The sequence below is a fragment of the Amblyomma mixtum genome, chromosome 10 (genome assembly GCF_055824585.1).
Source record: "Amblyomma mixtum isolate Tamu chromosome 10, ASM5582458v1, whole genome shotgun sequence".
Taxonomy (NCBI): domain Eukaryota; kingdom Metazoa; phylum Arthropoda; class Arachnida; order Ixodida; family Ixodidae; genus Amblyomma; species Amblyomma mixtum.
In genome coordinates this window covers 88802312-88820077 of record NC_143021.1, presented here as the reverse complement: position 1 = coordinate 88820077, position 17766 = coordinate 88802312, and the positions used below count along the sequence as shown (strand labels likewise).

At 49.4% G+C, this 17766-nt stretch overlaps 1 protein-coding gene and 1 pseudogene across 1 annotated transcript; both read right to left on the bottom strand.

Annotated features, from left to right (window-relative positions):
- Positions 1-17766, bottom strand: part of LOC149326406 (uncharacterized) — a 112107-nt pseudogene that overhangs the window by 11300 nt on the left and 83041 nt on the right.
- On the bottom strand, positions 1040-2251 carry LOC149326408 (uncharacterized). The gene has a single exon (XM_089563103.1). The coding sequence runs from the start codon at positions 2224-2226 to the stop codon at positions 1168-1170; it is 1059 nt and encodes a 352-aa protein (XP_089419229.1). The 5' UTR covers positions 2227-2251; the 3' UTR covers positions 1040-1167.

Below are 17766 nucleotides of genomic sequence, written 5' to 3'. Positions count from 1 at the left end.
TTTCAATTGTCCTCATTTTGACGAACAGCTTAAATTCTTCCCACTGAACAGCGTAACTTGACGGTTGGTCCATGAGCAGCTTTTCGAGCTCTTTTCCTACTGTACTGACAAAGCGTTCTTGCTCCAATAACTTTACATTGAGTTTCCATAAAGCCCAATTAAACGGCTTTTTAAAGCGTATCCTGCCAAAGTTTGCAGCCACTATACAATGGTCGCTAAATGGAACCGGTTTGACTTCGTACGAGGTACACAAAGGAACAAAGTCTGACGACACATATAAACGGTCCAGTCGGGCATGGCTGTCTCCCTGAAAGTGCGTGTATTGCGGTCGCGTCCCAGTCATATAAACACTTCCTATATCCTCTAAACAGTATTCACTGACCACAGCATGCAAGAATTCAGCACTCTTATCACGTACGGGCGAAGGCTTGGCCCGGTCGACTGTCTCACAAACACAGTTCATGTCACCCAAGAACATAAAAATCTTGTCACATTTTAATAACGACTCAATTCGCTGAAAAAACAATTTACGTTCCTTTTCTACATTTGGTGCATACACACACAAAACTCGAAAAGGCAGATCGCAGTACAAAAAATCGGCGACCAGGAGACGACCGCTTTCACACGAAAAGAGCGATTGAATTGTTATGCCTTTGTTGTTCCTAATAAAGAGAACACAGCCGCCTGACGCACCGACAGAATGACACACACACACATCAAAGTGCGTACGAAAGGTAGACACCATTCTTTCAGTCGCTTCTTGGCTTTCAATTTTTGTTTCCTGGATTGCAACTACGTGAAGGTTGTTCTCAAGAAGAAGCCGACTTAGCTGACATTGCCGCCTTCTCGCCCCGAGGCCTCTAACGTTTAAAGTTGCTACACGTAGCACTTCGCGTAGGTTAGCTGCCATGTCGAATACAAAGGACGCCTTATTATATGGTATCTACCGTCGTGACACACATCTCTCACCCCCCCCCCCCCCCCCCACATACACACCCTGAAGGAAGCTCAGCAGCAAAACAAAACCTAAGGAGGCGGTTTACCCGCCTGCCGTGAGTCGGCCGGCGCGTTTGGCCGCCGCTTTAAAGTCGAACGCCTCGTACCTGGCGCTTTGGGCGGAGGCTCGTCGCTACCGCTGGCGTCCAGTTGAGACGCACTACAACCGGCTTAATCATGCGTGCGTTTCCCGGTTGCGGCCGAGAGAGCGTCCATGGGCTCCTCCGAAGGTTGGGTGCCACCCTCCAAAGAGTCCACGTATGTTTCTATCCCACCCTTCGGCGTGGCGGGGACTGGTGCAGGAGCTACGGGAGCTCCTAGCAGCTTTCCAGGTGCTGCAGTGACGTTGGGTAGCACCTCTGGTTGATCCGTCTGGGGAGGCGTCAACGTGGGTTCTTGCGCCGCTGGCTCACTTGCCGCTTTCGATGCCTCCTCCGCGTCGGCTTCGTCCATTAGCAGCTCCGAGCAGTCCTCGTTGCTCACCCGCCGGGTGACGTTGGCATAAGTACGAGCACACTGCTGCTCCTCATGCCCGTACCGACGGCAGGAACCGCACCGCGGGATCCGGCACTCCCGGCGGATATGTCCTGTACCACGACATCGAAGGCAGAGCGGAGCCCTGCCTGGGACGACCACGAGCGCCAGCTCGCCAGAGACGCTCACTTGATGGGGCAGGTCGTCCAGCTTCACGCCGGCGTTCAACTTCAAAGTCACGAGCCTCGTCGTTGAGCCCTTGTCAGACACTCCGTGTACGCGCCACCGCTCCCTCGACACGTCCGTCACCTTTCCAAATGGTGCGAAGGCAAACCGCACATCTTCGTCCGGAACGCTGTGAAGCAGCCAGTGCAGCTTCATCCGTACGTCCTGGTTAGCGGGGTCGATTACGAGACAGCGGGCACGTTTCACTTTCAACTCGCCGGCGCTGACAATCTTCTTCAGCGTTTCATCGTCTTTGAAAGTCACAGCCCAGACATGATTCATGCGATACGCCCCTAGGGCGACCACTTCTGGCAAGAGCGATAGCTGAGCGAGCGAGTCTCGAAAATCTTCCACCCGGTATGGGCGGGCCCTGACATCAACGTGCAAAAATACGGTGTTCACAACGAAACGCCCGGTGGGCAGACTCGGCAATACAACCTGGTACTCGGATCCTGAAGACAAATCAGAAGCAAAAGACCTGTTTCCGCGGCCGGGCATGGCCGCTGTAGCCGCTCCAACGGAGCTCGTCATCGTACGTCCGTCACGCTCGGTGGCCGGAAGCAGACTCCAGTGTTCCAGCACGCCGCCTGCCATGAAATACGCCCAGCAATTCCCGCAGCTGCTCGCTCCCTTTCTCCTCCTAGCTCTCTTTGGCGCCTTTTTACGAAAAGCGTCTGCAGCGTGTGTCGGTTCCAGCGCTTCGTGGCAAAAATCGGATTCGTGCTCGAGATGGCCTGGACCTAGCCCGCACGAAGGAAAATAGCCATCGCGTTGCTGCTGCGTCGCCTGCGCCGCAGGAGGACGCGGTCGCTCTATATAAGAGAGATCTTCAACCAGCACCCGCGGTACGGTGAGTACCACCACCTCGTGCAGGAGCTGCGGCACAGCGATCCAGAATACCACTTCAAGTATTTCAGGTAAATAGGTCTGATATACATTTAACGCGTGTTGTTTCTCCGTTGTTTTGCGGGTGGCTTTCGGAAACTTTTGTCTCTCGCAGAAAAGTGTGTTGTCATGCAGAATTTTCGTTCATTTGTGGAACGCAGGATGACGAAGGCCTCCTTCGACAGGTTACTGCACCACGTATACGAGAGGATCCTGCATCCGCCAACACAGAGGAGGCCCATCTCTCCGGCCGAAAGGCTTGCAGTCACGCTGAGGTAAAATGCTCGCATATGTCCAGAAATCAGCAAGTGAGGCTAAAGCATGGATACCGCGTTTGCACAAATATAAGTGTTTTCCACATATTATCTACTTCAGAACGCATCTCGCGTGATTTTCGAAAGCAGCACATCAATACATATCGTGCATCTTTTTTTTTTTGCTTATGCGCTGTAAGGAAAAGACCCTCCTACAACTCTGGGGCGATCACGGGAAAGCGCGCGGACCGTTGAGAAGTGAACTCTGCGAGAGTTGCACGGGGTAGCGAACGGAAGAAGTTGCGGATGGGTTTGGGACGGATGAGACTCGAAGCAGAGGCGTTGCGGGGGGCCGCCACTGCTTGTGAAAGTGGTTTTACCACGCTGTCGCGCGCGAAGTGCTGCTCCGCAGTCAGCGTCCTCTCCGCATTCTTTTGTGCTCTCTCTATAGTTATAGGCCCTTAGCTATATGTGGTCGCGTTATGATCGCATTTTTTTTTATTCTTGAGCTGCCCCCCTGCCTCACTTTATTTTAGTAAATACAACTTTTACATTGGTGTCCTAAAGAGTCGAGTATGAGTGCTCTTCATACATACTCCATTTCTCTGCTACTCCCTATTACTTTGTAAGTGTTCTTAGTCATCATTTTGAAACATGATGTACGCATTTTTCATACGAATATTTGCAGCAGTAAAGCTCATTCTAGTTAGTATTTCAGGATTAATATGAAGCAGTTCTTCTGTTAATGTTCTTTTGCAGATTTCTGGCCACTGGTGGATCGATGCAAGACATCGCAATGAGCTAAAGAATGCATGCATCCACAGTGGCAGGGATCCTCAAGGAGACTCTCCCAGCCATATGGGATTGCCTGAAGCCCATTGTGCTGGCGTGTCCCAGTCAGAGAGAGTGGGAAAAAAATAAGGGAAGAATGTGAAGATAAATGGAAATGGAATTTCCGAAATGCGATAGGAAGTATTGACCGCAAACACTTCGCAATCAGATGTCCAGAGAACAGTGGATCAGACTGTTTCAGTTATAAGGGGTACTACTCGTTACTAATGCTCGATGTCGCAGATGCCAAATAACGTTTCATAATGGTCGACATTGGTGCCCAAGGCCGATTTTCCGACGGCTCATTCTTTGGAAAGAGTGACCTGAAAACAAGTATAGAAGATGGATCCCTGGGGCTCCCTTCAGGAGTGTCAAGGTGGCCGGTTTGCATGGTTGGGGACGCAGCATTCCCCCTGCAAACCTATTTGATGCGTCCCTACCCTGGGAGACAGCTAGAGGAAAGAAAAGGTGTTTAATTACCAGCTCTCGAGAGCACGCAGATGTGTTGAAAATCCGTTTTGCATTTTAGTTTCGAGGCGGAGAGTGTTTTTGGGAACAGTGGAGGTTTAGCCAGAGCTCCTGAGCTCCATGATAAAAGCAGCCGTGGTCCTGCACAATTTCCTCGTGGCTGACGGTGCCTACTGCCCCGACGATTATGGGGACAAGCCACAGGAGGAGACTGTGCAGGATGGGTAGTGGCGGCGCATGGTCGCCCATATCGGCGACTGTGCACTGCCATGAAACCACCGGCCTACCTCAGCTGCCATGGCGATGAGGGATGAAATCACCAGCTATTTCACGTCTGCAGAAGGATCATTGCCATGGCAGCTGAGTGTTGTCAGGCGGAGCTGATACCTTCTAGATCCGCTTTTCTCTCTCGATCATGTGTTGGCATGTCTGTGTCAACGTGCATTTTCTGAACTGTGAGTCAAGAGGTTTAAGGTCATGTGCAATACTGCAAACACCGCATGCCAAAAACAATAAATAAAAACACTTGATCTCAAATTAGGAAACAGTGCTGGGAAATAATTAAGACCTTATATGCTGCTCCTCCCGACACAAAATGTAACTATTCTTATATGAGCCAGAAGTATGCCGTATTGCATGTTTCAATTACAAATTTTTGTGATTATTTTTGAATATTTTAATTTTATTTTCATGTAAGCCAGCCAATGTTTTTTCTTCAGAGCTTGTGTTCACTGTTAAACAAATAGGGCTACTAAACACTGGTATTTAAAATTACATATCACATGCAATTTATTGTTCCCCGTAATTTCACCAAAATTGCCTGCCTGTGAATAAAATTATTCCAATCTCAAGCCTGCCTCAGAATAAAATTAATCCAATTTCAAGCCTCACCTGATGCAAGCTTGTGTGTTTTGATGTTGCTACATACTTTCATTAATGCAAGGAACTACAAAAATTCAGTACAGGGCTCGCAGTCAGGCACCCACTAATAGGCGTTCCAAAGATAGTCTGTTCTCATAAAGAGCACTCTTGTGTAATAGTGGTAAAAACTGCTCGCATCTATGTGTGAAAAAAAAAATCTACGAATACGCAGTTAGTCTCAGCAGAATTTAATGTTGCACTGTTGTTCTGATTAATAGGGTGTGTACAAATGCATCTGTAGCATTACTTTAACAATGTTGTTCTTCATCACAGCGATGCCAACAAAGTTACAAGAAAGAAAAAAGTTGTGCAAAATAGGTGCACAAAAAATGTTAAAAAACACCTTATTTAGTATGGCAATGCAATAAAAATCGAATACATATCTCATGAAACTACATCTATATCGCACACCACACTGCCTTGCTCTGGATCGTGTTCCTATGGATGACTGTGGAATGCGAGTCGGAGCTTCTCAGCAGCATTGTCGAGCCTGCTTTGTGTCTACGAAATTTTGTGATATGGACATTGCATACTGCCCTGATGATTACAGCGACAATTCATGTGGAAGACAGATGATATTGCAAAACCGACTGCCAATCATGCCAGACTGAAAGTGCTATATGCAAAACATAAATATAACTTCTAATTTAATGCAATAATGAGATCTGGAATAGTAATGTAATGCACATGACTAATAACAAATCAGTACATGTAGTTACACACTATGCAGTGCAAAAACAGTGCTGTTTTGGATCACAGGTTACAGGGATTAAATAATCCATGTGACTGAGGCATTTTCTCAGCTAAATGTCGTTCCTCTAGCTCACCAAATGTACCTCTTACACTTTTGAAAGTATCAGTGTGACAACACCAAATGTACACAACAAAAACAGTCTGCTACAAGAACAATCTCATGTCGTCAGATTTGGGCATTCTTTAAAGCAGTAGAGACACCAATGTGCTCAGAGGCAGCAAACGCCACATGGTGTAAAGGGCCATAAAAACAAAAAAACTGTTCCACCAACTAGCCCAGCAGAAAATTCATTACCTGTAAGCTTAACACGAGTGCTAGACAGCACGGCTTCAGTTGACATTTGCTCAGAGGAGAGTTGATCACTTGGTCCGAGAAGTGATTGCATGGTATGTGTGTGACGGCCGATTATGGCAAGTGCTTTGCAGCTACCCTAACATGGTCTCGGACTAAAAGCGGCCAACAGACTCCAATGTTGACGTCAGCAGGCAATGTTTTTGAGCATCTGTGTTAAGTTTTCATGTTAAGAATTAGGTACTTGTAAAGAAACCATAGTTCAGCAAACAGTTGCACTACCAAGACTTTACAGCTAGCGTAAATATGTCATAGCATGACAAGGAAAAAGCAACAGGACAAACTCTTCTTCATTCTTATTCCATGCTCTATCATGGTGACAATTGCATCATTTTGTTAATCTGAAACCAAGAAGTGAATTCTCTTATTTAAATGGGAATGCACCTAATTGCACAAATAAAGTGAGCAGCAGACTCGTCATTTAGTGCTTCAGTGAAATGAGATTCAATATCACTGTGCGCATATTTGTTTGTACTCTGTTATCAGAAGCTTCAGTATGAAGAAGGGACTGAGCATGAAAAACCTGTAATGCTCGGGCATTAAAAACGCCGGGCAGAAGCCAAAAAAATAACATAACAGAAAACAACACAAAACAGGCACATAAAACAAATATTAAACACAGAGCACTATTCTACAACACTGAGATGGAAATGGAATACATATCACATGAAAAACAAGAAATTATAAGTTCACACTATGTGTCGCTGGCGACCATGTGTTCCCAAGGATTACTTAGAACTGGAAAAAAAAATAAAGCTGATTTGCTGAAGGCACGTTACGCAACTTTACAGAATGCGCTTCTTGCACTCCTGAAAATACTAATATAGTAACGCCACTTGCAGAGAGCAAAAAATATCTGCTGCAACAGTAATATACTCTACCACTACGTGCAAGCGTAACACGAATGCTTGACAGCATGGCTTCTACTGACATTTGCTCCAAGGACTGTTGATCACTGGATCCGAAGTGAACTGGAAGGTATGTTTGTAGTGGATGACTGCAGCAGGTGTTCTGGCATCGTCTCGGACCTAGTGGCCAACACTCCCCAGTACTGACTTCAGCTCAGGCCACGTTCTCGAGCATCTGTGTTAAGTTTGCATGCGGCATTTAGTACTTTAGAGGAACAAGATCAAATAGCACACTAATTTGTACTTTCTTATCACAAGGTTAAGCACAAAAAATGGATCATAGAGGAAAAACTTTACCCCTGTAATGCCACGGTACTAAAAACGTCAGTCAAAAGTTATGAACGCCTAGGATCCTATCCCCAGTTTTCCTGTCATTGCAAAAATAACTCATTTTAAGCAAAATGTTACAGCATACTTAACTTAAGGTGATTCTGATTTAGAAAACCATAAGGGCAATAAAAACTGTGTGTAAATATGCAGGCTGATTGTGGTAAATTAAGGGAAATTTAAAACACAAAATTTCAACCATGGAAGCTGTGTTGCCCTTAGCGCTAGTGTTTTTTTTTTGCATGATTTTATCTTTCAGCAAACCTGCAACATCTTTGGCCACAGACATAACTTTTCTTTCCCTGTAAGTGGTTCAGTGGTTTCGCGACTTGCCTAGTGAGCCATAATATGTGGGTTCAATATAGACAACGGTAGCCATGTTTCGATGGCGCAACACAAGTCACATATGTGCCACACAATGTCAGTGCACGTGAAGAATCCCAGGTGGTGTAAATCAATCCGGAGCATTCTGTTATGGCCCATCTCTTATGGCACGTGAGTCGATTCAGAGTATGAAACCTTACACTTTACTTTCCTGTGAAAAATATTTGAAAAAAGGACTGTTTCTGCATTATTCTAGCAATTTATGTAGTTCAGCAATGAGCTACATAGGGAACATGAAAGGAATTTTGAGAATGATGAATATGTTAACTTAGTGAAACATTGCAGTTCTTGCCAGGATTGTTCGCCTCATTTTGATGGTGCAAGGATTCTAGGCAAAAGCAAAGATCAAACTGCACGTGAACTATTAGAAGCGTACCATATAAAGAAAAAGGGTGATTTTTGCGTAAGCGATACCTCTATTCATTTGTACAAAGCGGAATGTGATCTTTTCTCTGCCACACGATAAGATTTATCTGATGGGTGATAATGTATCTTTGTTATTCATGGCATGTGTACTTTCCTGCGCGCGCATTAGCGGCGGAATCTTTATATTTCCCGTTGCTGGCGAAATAAAATCAGTTGTGAGTGCAGCATTTGTCCGTGTCGTAAGTGTTTTCTTCCTTTGTGCTCGTCTTTTTTACGCTGGAGTGATGTGGCAGCAATGAGAAATAAAAACTATTCATTTTTTTACACTGTGTATCACAGGCGATATGCTGGACATTACAGGGTTAACAGGACTGAAAAATGAAACAATAACATTAATTAAAAGAAAACAAACAAAAATTGCACATTTAGTTATTGAAGATTTCTGTCCAGGTATTCTTTAGCCTGGTGTAGTAGCTCCATCATTTGGACCTTCAGCCTGAATGCGATTTTCCTTGGCATCTTGTACAAGATCAGGCCTATAGATAGCGCCAAGGCCTCATTTTCGGTCATTTATTTTTCGAGTCGCCCCAAAAGTTGTTCTTCAAGGGCGTCTGGCTTTTTTTGCTTTTTCTTCTGTTTTTCAATGTGATGTGGTTGACTTTGTGTTGGCGGTGCTGCGGCGAGTGTTGATGTTGGAGGTGCTGGCACTGGTGCTGGTGGTATCGATGTTCCTGGCATTGGTGTGGAGTCGAATGGTCTTTCAACAGGTGTAGGTGGTGTTGGTGCGCTGTACTGTGTTGCCACAAGGATTTCCTCAGCAGTCCCCCCATCACTGACAAAAGAGGAAGTGGTGCCCAGGCTGCATCGAGTTCTGCACAGGAAAAGTTTACATAAATTGAGGAAAAACGCACCCACGTTAGCGAGGCTGAAAAACTCTGTTCGTGCAGCAATCTTACTTCGCTAGGCCATTTGGCGCTTGCAGCTCGTGTTGGAAACTTCCTGGGAGGAATATTATCATAGGAAACATGGGGAAAGGCCTCTTCCGGATGTTTAGTACTGATTCATATTTATATTCTGTCATTATCCATTTATAGTTTTCTACAAAGAACACTAAATGGATGCGAGAAAATGCTCACAAAAGCGCCTAACCATTATAATACCTTGAATATTCCGTGCTAAAAAAATCAGCACTTGTTGCCAATTTCAGTACACACAAGTATTTTTTATGAGCACAACAAATGCGCTAGTAATGTATACTTGAAAGACACAAACGGGACGGAGCGCGAAAAAAACAAACAAAACAACTCGTGACCTAGGTTTGCTTCACAGCACGACAGCAGTGTAGCGTGAAGGGGTACATTGGACCGAACGGTCCGGTGTACCCCTGTCCCAGCATTCGAATGCAGGGAATAAAATACAGTTCAAGAAAAGCTCCGCAAATACAATTAAGAAACGCATCATTCTAGATGGCGTAAGACTAAACAGCAATAAATGGTGTCGCGCAAGAGTGGCAATGGATAAAACCTCACTTCCTCGGACGCCCGCAGTCTCGGTAAAATGCCATGGACTCGGCGAACTCCCACGTTCATCGCGAAACATAACCGCTGCCGCTCCTTTTGCTCAGCTCAATCGCTTTGAGCTCTTGGGAGTCCCTAAGCCTTTTCCATAATATATGCCACTCTTCAACTGGAATTGGAGAGGCAAGAAAAAAGAAAATAAGAAACGGCGATCACGTACACAATCACAAGTACTCGCTACACAAAGTGATCAAGCATTCACGCACCTGTGGCGAGGCCGCATTGCATGGGAATTAGTTCCCACGCATTGGTTCTGCGCTCCTGGTCTCGGTATTCCATGCGCTTCTGTCATACACGCAAGGGTGCTGTTGGATCGCGTCCAGGAAGCGCTCGATGACTGAGCCGGCGACCTCCTCCATGCTGTCACTGAAGGTAGCCATCTTGTGTTGGAAGAGGAAAGAGGCGACGAGAGGGGGCGCGCGGTGCGGACGAGTTCGGCGCGGTCCGCGCGAATTGCAGGCGGCTGCATTCAGCGCAGAACAACGTCCGAGCGCGCCAGAGGCCGCCGGTCACGTCGGCGGTCGGAAGGCGCCGGAGTATAGACGGGGGCGTTTTGGTCGACGTGACGTCGTCGTGACGCCCGCGCTACGTCGGAGTACACTGTCGCCTTAAAGGAGCTAACGGCCCATTTTTCTGAGCCCAGCACCCTGGATGCGTGATAGTGCACGTTGTACACGCTACTGTGTGTCTTTTTTGTCACCCAGAAATGGAGCGAGCGAGCAGGCATACGTCAGCCACGTCAGGCTCCCTGCCGGAGTGCAGCGCCGGCATCTGCAGCGCCGCTGCTCAGCCGCGAGCCCGCTGCCTTCGCGGCAGCCTGGTTACTTTTGGTAAAGACGGTACCTACTACATCTGAGCATTCAGTATGGCTGAAGCCTGGAAAGCACCAAAAGTATCCACCCAATTCAAAGCATGTTCCGTACAGGGCAACGAGAGTCGTGGAGTTAAAGGGCATTCTCACTGAATTGGCTGTATTGACTGGGCTCTATACATTCATGCGAGCTTTGGTGTGCATTAATAGAAGCCACGGAGTTATGTTTCAGCAATCTGATCAACCTGATTCACTGTCAGTTCTCATCATTAGAGTTTCTCCGGTCCAAGCAATCAGTCCAAGCAACCTGCTTTAATTACTCTGGCTGCTTCTGGTTTATATTGCCACGTATCATTGTAGTGTTTGTTCGTTCACGCTCAAGGCTGCAGGAATAGGTTGTTGTCACCTTTGTTCGTGACGCGAAAAGCGACCAGACTAATCTCGATTGATCGCAGCCATGAAAGGCTGCATCTAGGTTTTTCTAGATTACTGTAGATGATCTTGTCCTGTTATCTGGAAGTTTACTTGCCGGCTTTAAATTGAGCGATGCCGCGAGCGGCGGACATTCGTAGTTCGACGACCGACGAGCACGTTTGTTGCTTACGCCGCCGCCGAGTGATTCAGTTCTTTTGCGGGCGCAAGTAAGCCCAAAAAAAGAGCTTCGTTTCCAAGACTGGCTGGTGTCTTCCTGACCACTGGACTGCCGTCACTACAACGTTACATCTGGTGGAGGTGCTGGGTAGCCTCCCATGTTCCGGACACCCCCTACAAGTCGTGACGCCAGCCCTTTGAGTCATCTACCGCAGGACCTGAGTCCAGTCCACCGCGCAAGCCGACGCCTGCAAGGGGACGAACCTGAGTTCGGGATTCTGCCGGACCCTACCCGGAAGCGAAAGCCAGCAGCAACGTCTACCATGAGCTTGCCGCAGACGATGACTCCAATCATTCTGCAGCAGCCCCGGGTGCCACCCACCTTCGACGCTTCGCCTGGGGCTGACCCCGTAGAATGGCTGCAGCAGTTCGACCGTGTGGCTATCTTCAATAACTGGGACGATGCCACGAAACTTAGGTACGTGTTCTTCGCCTTGGAGGGACCAGCAAAAGTCTGGTTTGAGAATGAGGAAGCTAACCTCACGAACTGGGAAACCTTCAAGGAGCAGCTTCTAAAGACCTCCACGAACGTCGTGCGAAAGGAGAGAGCCCAACAGCTGCTACAGTCTCGCATACAACACCCTAACGAGACCGTTGCTGTGTACACTGAGGAAATGAAGCGTCTCTTCCGGCGTACCGACGCAAACTTGAAGGAAGAAGAAAAGGTAAAGCTGCTCATGCGAGGAGTTAAAGAGCAGCTCTTTGCCGGCCTCGTCCGAAACCCACCGAAAACTGTCGCGGAATTTGTAGAAGAGGCATCCACGATGGAAAAAACTATTGATGCCCGAGCCCGCCAGCATGACCGCCAGCAGCGCGTTTTCTCAGCAAGCTGCCTGGACACCGCTAACAACGGTAACCTGCGGGAGGTTATCCGTCAAGTTGTGCGAGAGGAGCTCCGACGATTGCTGCCAATGGGAACGCAGCCGCTACTTTCATCGCTCACTGACGTCATCCGGGACGAGGTTCAACAGGCCTTGGGTGTGACGCCGACACCCACGCAGCCTCTGCAGCCCCCAGCCATGACTTACGCCGCAGCTGTGCGCCGTCCTGCACCTCGACGACGGGACCCAAGCACCTATCGCCCTCAGCCAGCTGCTTTGGACCGCCGCCCACTCGCCCCAACCCGCCCGTCCTACGAGCGACGCGCGCAGCCGAGGAAATGCGACGAGTGGAGAACTCCCGACCAGCGCCGCCCACTATGCTCCCACTGTGGCGAAGCCGGTCACGTCCTCCGGCACTGCCCATACAGAAGATTGGGCATCCGAGGGTTCTCTTACGACGCTCCACGACCCCGACCCGGCCAGCGACCAGCCGAAATCGAGGAGTTTTTGCGTCGGGAAGAATGCTCACCGCCCAGCCGCCTATCACGTTCCCCGTCGCCTTCGTCACCGCGCTTTGTATTTCCTAGCCGAGGCTACGCAGTGCGCGGACGCTCCCACAGCCCCCGAAGGTTAAACTGAATAAAGCAGCCTCTGGAGGTGAGGCTGCTTCCGAGCGCAAGTCCATGCCTCAACTACGACGACAACACCGACGACAACACCGCCGCCAACACCGACGACAGCCCGACAATGACGACGCGGCCAGACTTGAAACTTTTACCGCTGCCCAGTGAAGTAACGTCGGAGTACGCCCACCTCAGCCTCACTACTCGACGAAGCCGAGATCGGACACCGAAGCCAACGCACAATACAAGAAGTGACCTTGAAGTTACGGTCGACGGTCACGCGGTTACTGCCTTGGTCGACACTGTAGCTTACTCTGTCATGAGTGGCCCACTCGCAGTCCGGCTCAGGAAGTAACAACAACTTGGGATGGCCCGCTGATCCGCACCGCAGGTGGTAACCTGATTACGCCGTCAGGACGCTGCACCGCGAGAGTTACTGTAAATGGGAGAACCTATGCGACAACCTTCCTGATCCTACAGCAATGCTCGCGAGACGTGATTTTGGGAACGGACTTCCTGAATGAACATCGAGCGATCATCGACCTTCGATCTAAGTCGATCAAGCTTTCCACGGACAAAGCCATACCTGTTGCGACGAGCGCGACTCATAACGTTGCCTTAAACGTCCTCGACGAAGCATTGAGCGTGCCGCCCCGATCAAGTGTCTCGCCTGCATAGGTACTGGAGACATCGAAATTGCCGAATGCGTCATCGAGGGGAACACCCAGTTACTAATGGATCGAGGATTGGGCGTCGCAAGGGGAGTCGCCGAAATCCGAAATGGCCAAGCCCAGGTGCTGCTAACCAACTTCACCGAAGAATACCGGCATCTGAACAAAGGTACGACGATTGCCTTTCTCGACGAGCTGCCAGACATCAGAGACATATTTGCCCTCCCCGACCAACCCGCAGAACCATCTGACCAAGGCCATCAACCCGGCATTACCCCGGAGCAGACAAGACCAAATACGCAGTCTTCTTCAAAGGTACAGCGATTGCTTTTCATCAGCATCGAATGTGCGACAAACCCGGCTTGCCAAGCACCGCATTGTAACAGACGAACACGCCCGACCACTGCGGCAGAGCCCCTACCGCGTGTCGCCGATAGAACGCCAAGCTATCCGGAAGCAAGTAGAGGAAATGCAACGTGACGACGTCATCCAGCCATCAACAAGCCCCTGGGCAGCACCAGTTGTCCTAGTGAAAAAGAAAGACGGCACCCTTCGCTTCTGCGTCGATTACCGCCGCCTGAACAGCATTACGAAAAAGGATGTCTACCCCCTTCCCCGCATCGACGACACATTGGATCGGCTATGCAACGCTAAATACTTCTCCTCGATCGACCTGAAGAGCGGCTACTGGCAAAGTGAAGTCGACGAAAGAGATCGCGAAAAGACTGCGTTCTTCACACCAGACGGACTCTTCGAGTTCAAGGTGATGCCATTCGGCCTCTGCTCTGCCCCAGCGACGTTCCAGCGGGTAATGGATACGGTGCTCGCAGGCTTGAAGTGGCAAATTTGTCTAGTCTACTCAGATGACGTTGTTGTCTTCTGCTCAAGCTTTGAAGACCATCTCAGAAGGCTTCAAATAGTGCTGGAAACAATCAAGTCTTCAGGACTAACACTGAAACCAGAGAAGTGCCACTTTGCCTACGAGGAGCTGCTGTTCCTTGGTCACGTCGTAAGCAAGGATGGAGTTCGCCCAGACCCCCAGAAGACGGCTGCGATCGCAGAGTTTCCACAGCCTAATGACAAGAAAGCTCTACGCAGATTCCTTGGATTGTGCGCTTATTACCGGCGATTCGTCAAGGACTTTTCGCGCATCGCTGAACCTTTGACCCAACTTACCAAGGCTGACGTGCCTTTTAAATGGGAAAGGCCGCAAGAGGAAGCTTTCAAAGAGCTGAAGCGCCGCTTACATTGCCCTCCTGTGCTCGGGCACTTTGATGAAAACGCTGAAACTGAAATCCATACCGATGCAAGCGGTGTGGGCTTAGGAGCGGTCCTCGTTCAGAAAAATGGTAGACAGGAGAAAGTTATCCCGTACGCTAGCCGTTCACTGTCGAAAGTCGAGGCCAACTATTCGACCACCGAGAAAGAATGCCTCGCCATTATTTGGGCCACATCGAAATTTCGCCCCTACCTGTACGGACGACCATTCAAGGTTGTGAGCGATCACCATGCTCTGTGCTGGCTAGCCGATTTGAAAGATCCCTCCGGCCGCCTTGCTCGTTGGAGCCTGCGCCTTCAAGAATTCGACATAACTGTAGTCTACAAATCTGGCCGAAGCTTACCGACGCAGACTGCTTGTCGCGAGCCCCCGTCGACGCAGCACAGGAAGAGGAAGACGGCGACGCTTTCTTAGTACCGGTAAACGCCAGCAGTTTCGCGCAGCAGCAGCGCTCGGATCCTGAGTTGCAAAGCCTAGCTGATTACCTGCAAGGCAAGACCGCATCGCCTCCCCGAAGGTTCAAGCGCCAACTGTCGTCCTTCGTTTTTCACAATAATGTCCTCCTGAAGGAGAGCTTCGCGCCCAACAGGACAGTGCATCTTCTTGTCGTGCCCAAAACTCTCAGGCAAGAAATTATGCAGACATGTCATGATGAGCCGACCGCAGGGCATCTCGGGATTGCTCGCACGTTGCACCGCATCCAGGAGAAGTACTATTGGCCGCGGCTAGCTGCCGATGTTTCCCATTACGTGAAAACGTGCCGTGAGTGTCAGCGACGCAAAACGCCTCCGACTAGACCAGCCGGAGTCCTGAACCCCATACCACCGCCAACTAAGCCCTTTCAGCAAATAGGGATGGACCTCCTCGGCCCCTTTCCGACTTCATCGTCAGGTAACAAGTGGATCATCGTGGCCACCGACTACATGACCCGCTACGCCGAAGCAAAAGCGTTGCCTAGTGGTGCCGCAACAGAAGTTGCAAAATTTTTGGCGAACAAATTCTCCTGCGACACGGCGCCCCCGAAGTGCTCATCACAGACAGAGGAACGGCGTTTACAGCGGAGCTGACGCAAGCCATTTTAAACTACAGCCAGACAAGCCATCGGAGGACAACTGCCTATCATCCGCAAACCAACGGACTGACAGAGCGTCTCAACAAGACTATCGCAGACATGCTCGCCATGTACATCGACGCCGAACACAAGACATGGGACACCATTCTGCCGTACGTGATCTTTGCTTATAACACTGCCGTCCAGGAGACTACCAGGTTTACCCCATTCCAGCTTGTCTACGGCAGGAAGCCCACGACAACACTCGACGCAATGCTCCCGCACGTTTCCGACGAAGACAACCTCGACGTCACCGCCTACCTTCATCGCGCCGAGGAAGCCCGAAGACTTGCGCGGCTTCGCATTAAAGACCAGCAGCACACAGACGCCCGACGCTACAATCTGCGCCGACGAGACACGCATTACAAGCCAGGTGATCGGGTTTGGATATGGACGCCAGTATGGAAAGTATGCGACGCTACTTTGGCCCGTACAGGTTTCTCTGTCGCATCGGTGACCTCGACTATGAAGTCATCCCCGACGGCACGACAGCATCTCAGCGACGCCGCACACGCCCGGAAGTCGTACATGTCGTACGCCTGAAGCCATATTCTGAACGCTAAAGGACTCGAAGTTTTCATTCTCCGTGTTTATTTTCATTTTAAAGCATCGAGACGATGCTTCTTTTGAAGTGGGGTAATGCCACGTATCATTGTAGTGTTTGTTCGTTCACGCTCAAGGCTGCAGGAATGGGTTGTTATCACTTTTGTTCGTGACGCGAGAAGCGACCAGACTAATCTCGATTGATCGCAGCCATGAAAGGCTGCATCTAGGTTTTTCTAGATTACTGTAGATGATCTTGTCCTGTTATCTGGAAGTTTCCTTGCCGCCTTTAAATTGAGCGATGCCGCGAGCGGCGGACATTCGTAGTTCGACGACCGACGAGCACGTTTGTTGCTTACGCCGCCGCCGAGTGATTCAGTTATTTTGCGGGCGCAAGTCAGCCCAAAAAAAGAGCTTCGTTTCCAAGACTGGCTGGTGTCTTCCTGACCACTGGACTGCCGTCACTACAACGTGACAATATTCTGAATGTTTTGATGCGGCATTGTACAGTCGTGAGCAAAAGTGGAGAGATCGGCGCTTCGGCGGCGGGAGCAGTTGCGGGGCCGCCCCACGGCGCTGCTATGTCGCCGCGCTCGCTCGCTGCGAGAGTGCCTCGAGTGACGACAAACTTCCCCCTCGCTCTCGCGCGGGTGTTTATCACGACTGATAAATTCCTAGTGCGGATTTCGGCTACTCTGCTGCTGAATGGTCGCGTCGACGAGGAGTGTGAAAAGAAAAGTGTGTAGTTCTCGAAGGGAAAGTAGCGGCAGCTGCTCCCACTCTCGGCGCGCTTCGGCGGTAACGCCGTCGGTGGCTTGCCGGCCTAATCAGCCGGCGGCTGGCACTGTTCAAGAAAAAAAAAATGCTCGGGAAACTTTGCTCGAGCCTTGAGAAGTCACTTTTCAGGCCTGATTTTTGTCTTCAATCAGTAAATAGCTGTGAGAATGCCAAGTTGGGATCGCGGGAAAAACACAGAAAAAAGCTGTTCTTTAGCACTAATGCATCCGCATATTGAGAGCGCGCGTGAAATGCAAGCAGAGCCTTGATGTTGCGCCTTAAGTGTTGCAAAATTAGCATAGTTTCAACCCTTCACTGTGTGAAATGGGCATAGGCTACCTTTACTGAAGTTATTCGTTATGCGTGTGAATGGTGACGGCCTTGTGATACGAGTTGTCTGTAACAGAGCTCACTATGCACGGAGTCATGTTGCAAATTTTTAAGTCTGATACCCGCGATTTGCGATGTCCATAAGGGACCGGTGCACCAGAAAGTGTCCCGGAAATGGAATTGTCGCGCAGTAACGGAGCAAGCGGACGGAAACGGGGCGTCAAACCACTTGGCTCCAGAGTGGTAAAGGGAGGTTTGATGTTAGTTTCACCAATATTTCGCGTTTTATCCATGCTGAAAAAAAACAGTAATTTTTATCGTCAGTTGGGAACTCGTCTCCATGTTTTTTCTCGTCTAATGCACCTAATAGTAAATTCCAGTCGGCGATCTGGAACAAGCTTTTTTGGCTTCATTAAACGGAAAGCGCG

Bases quoted from the DNA above. Each gene is read 5' to 3' on its own strand.
- LOC149326408 (XM_089563103.1), bottom strand. From the start codon at position 2,226: ATGACGAGCTCCGTTGGAGCGGCTACAGCGGCCATGCCCGGCCGCGGA.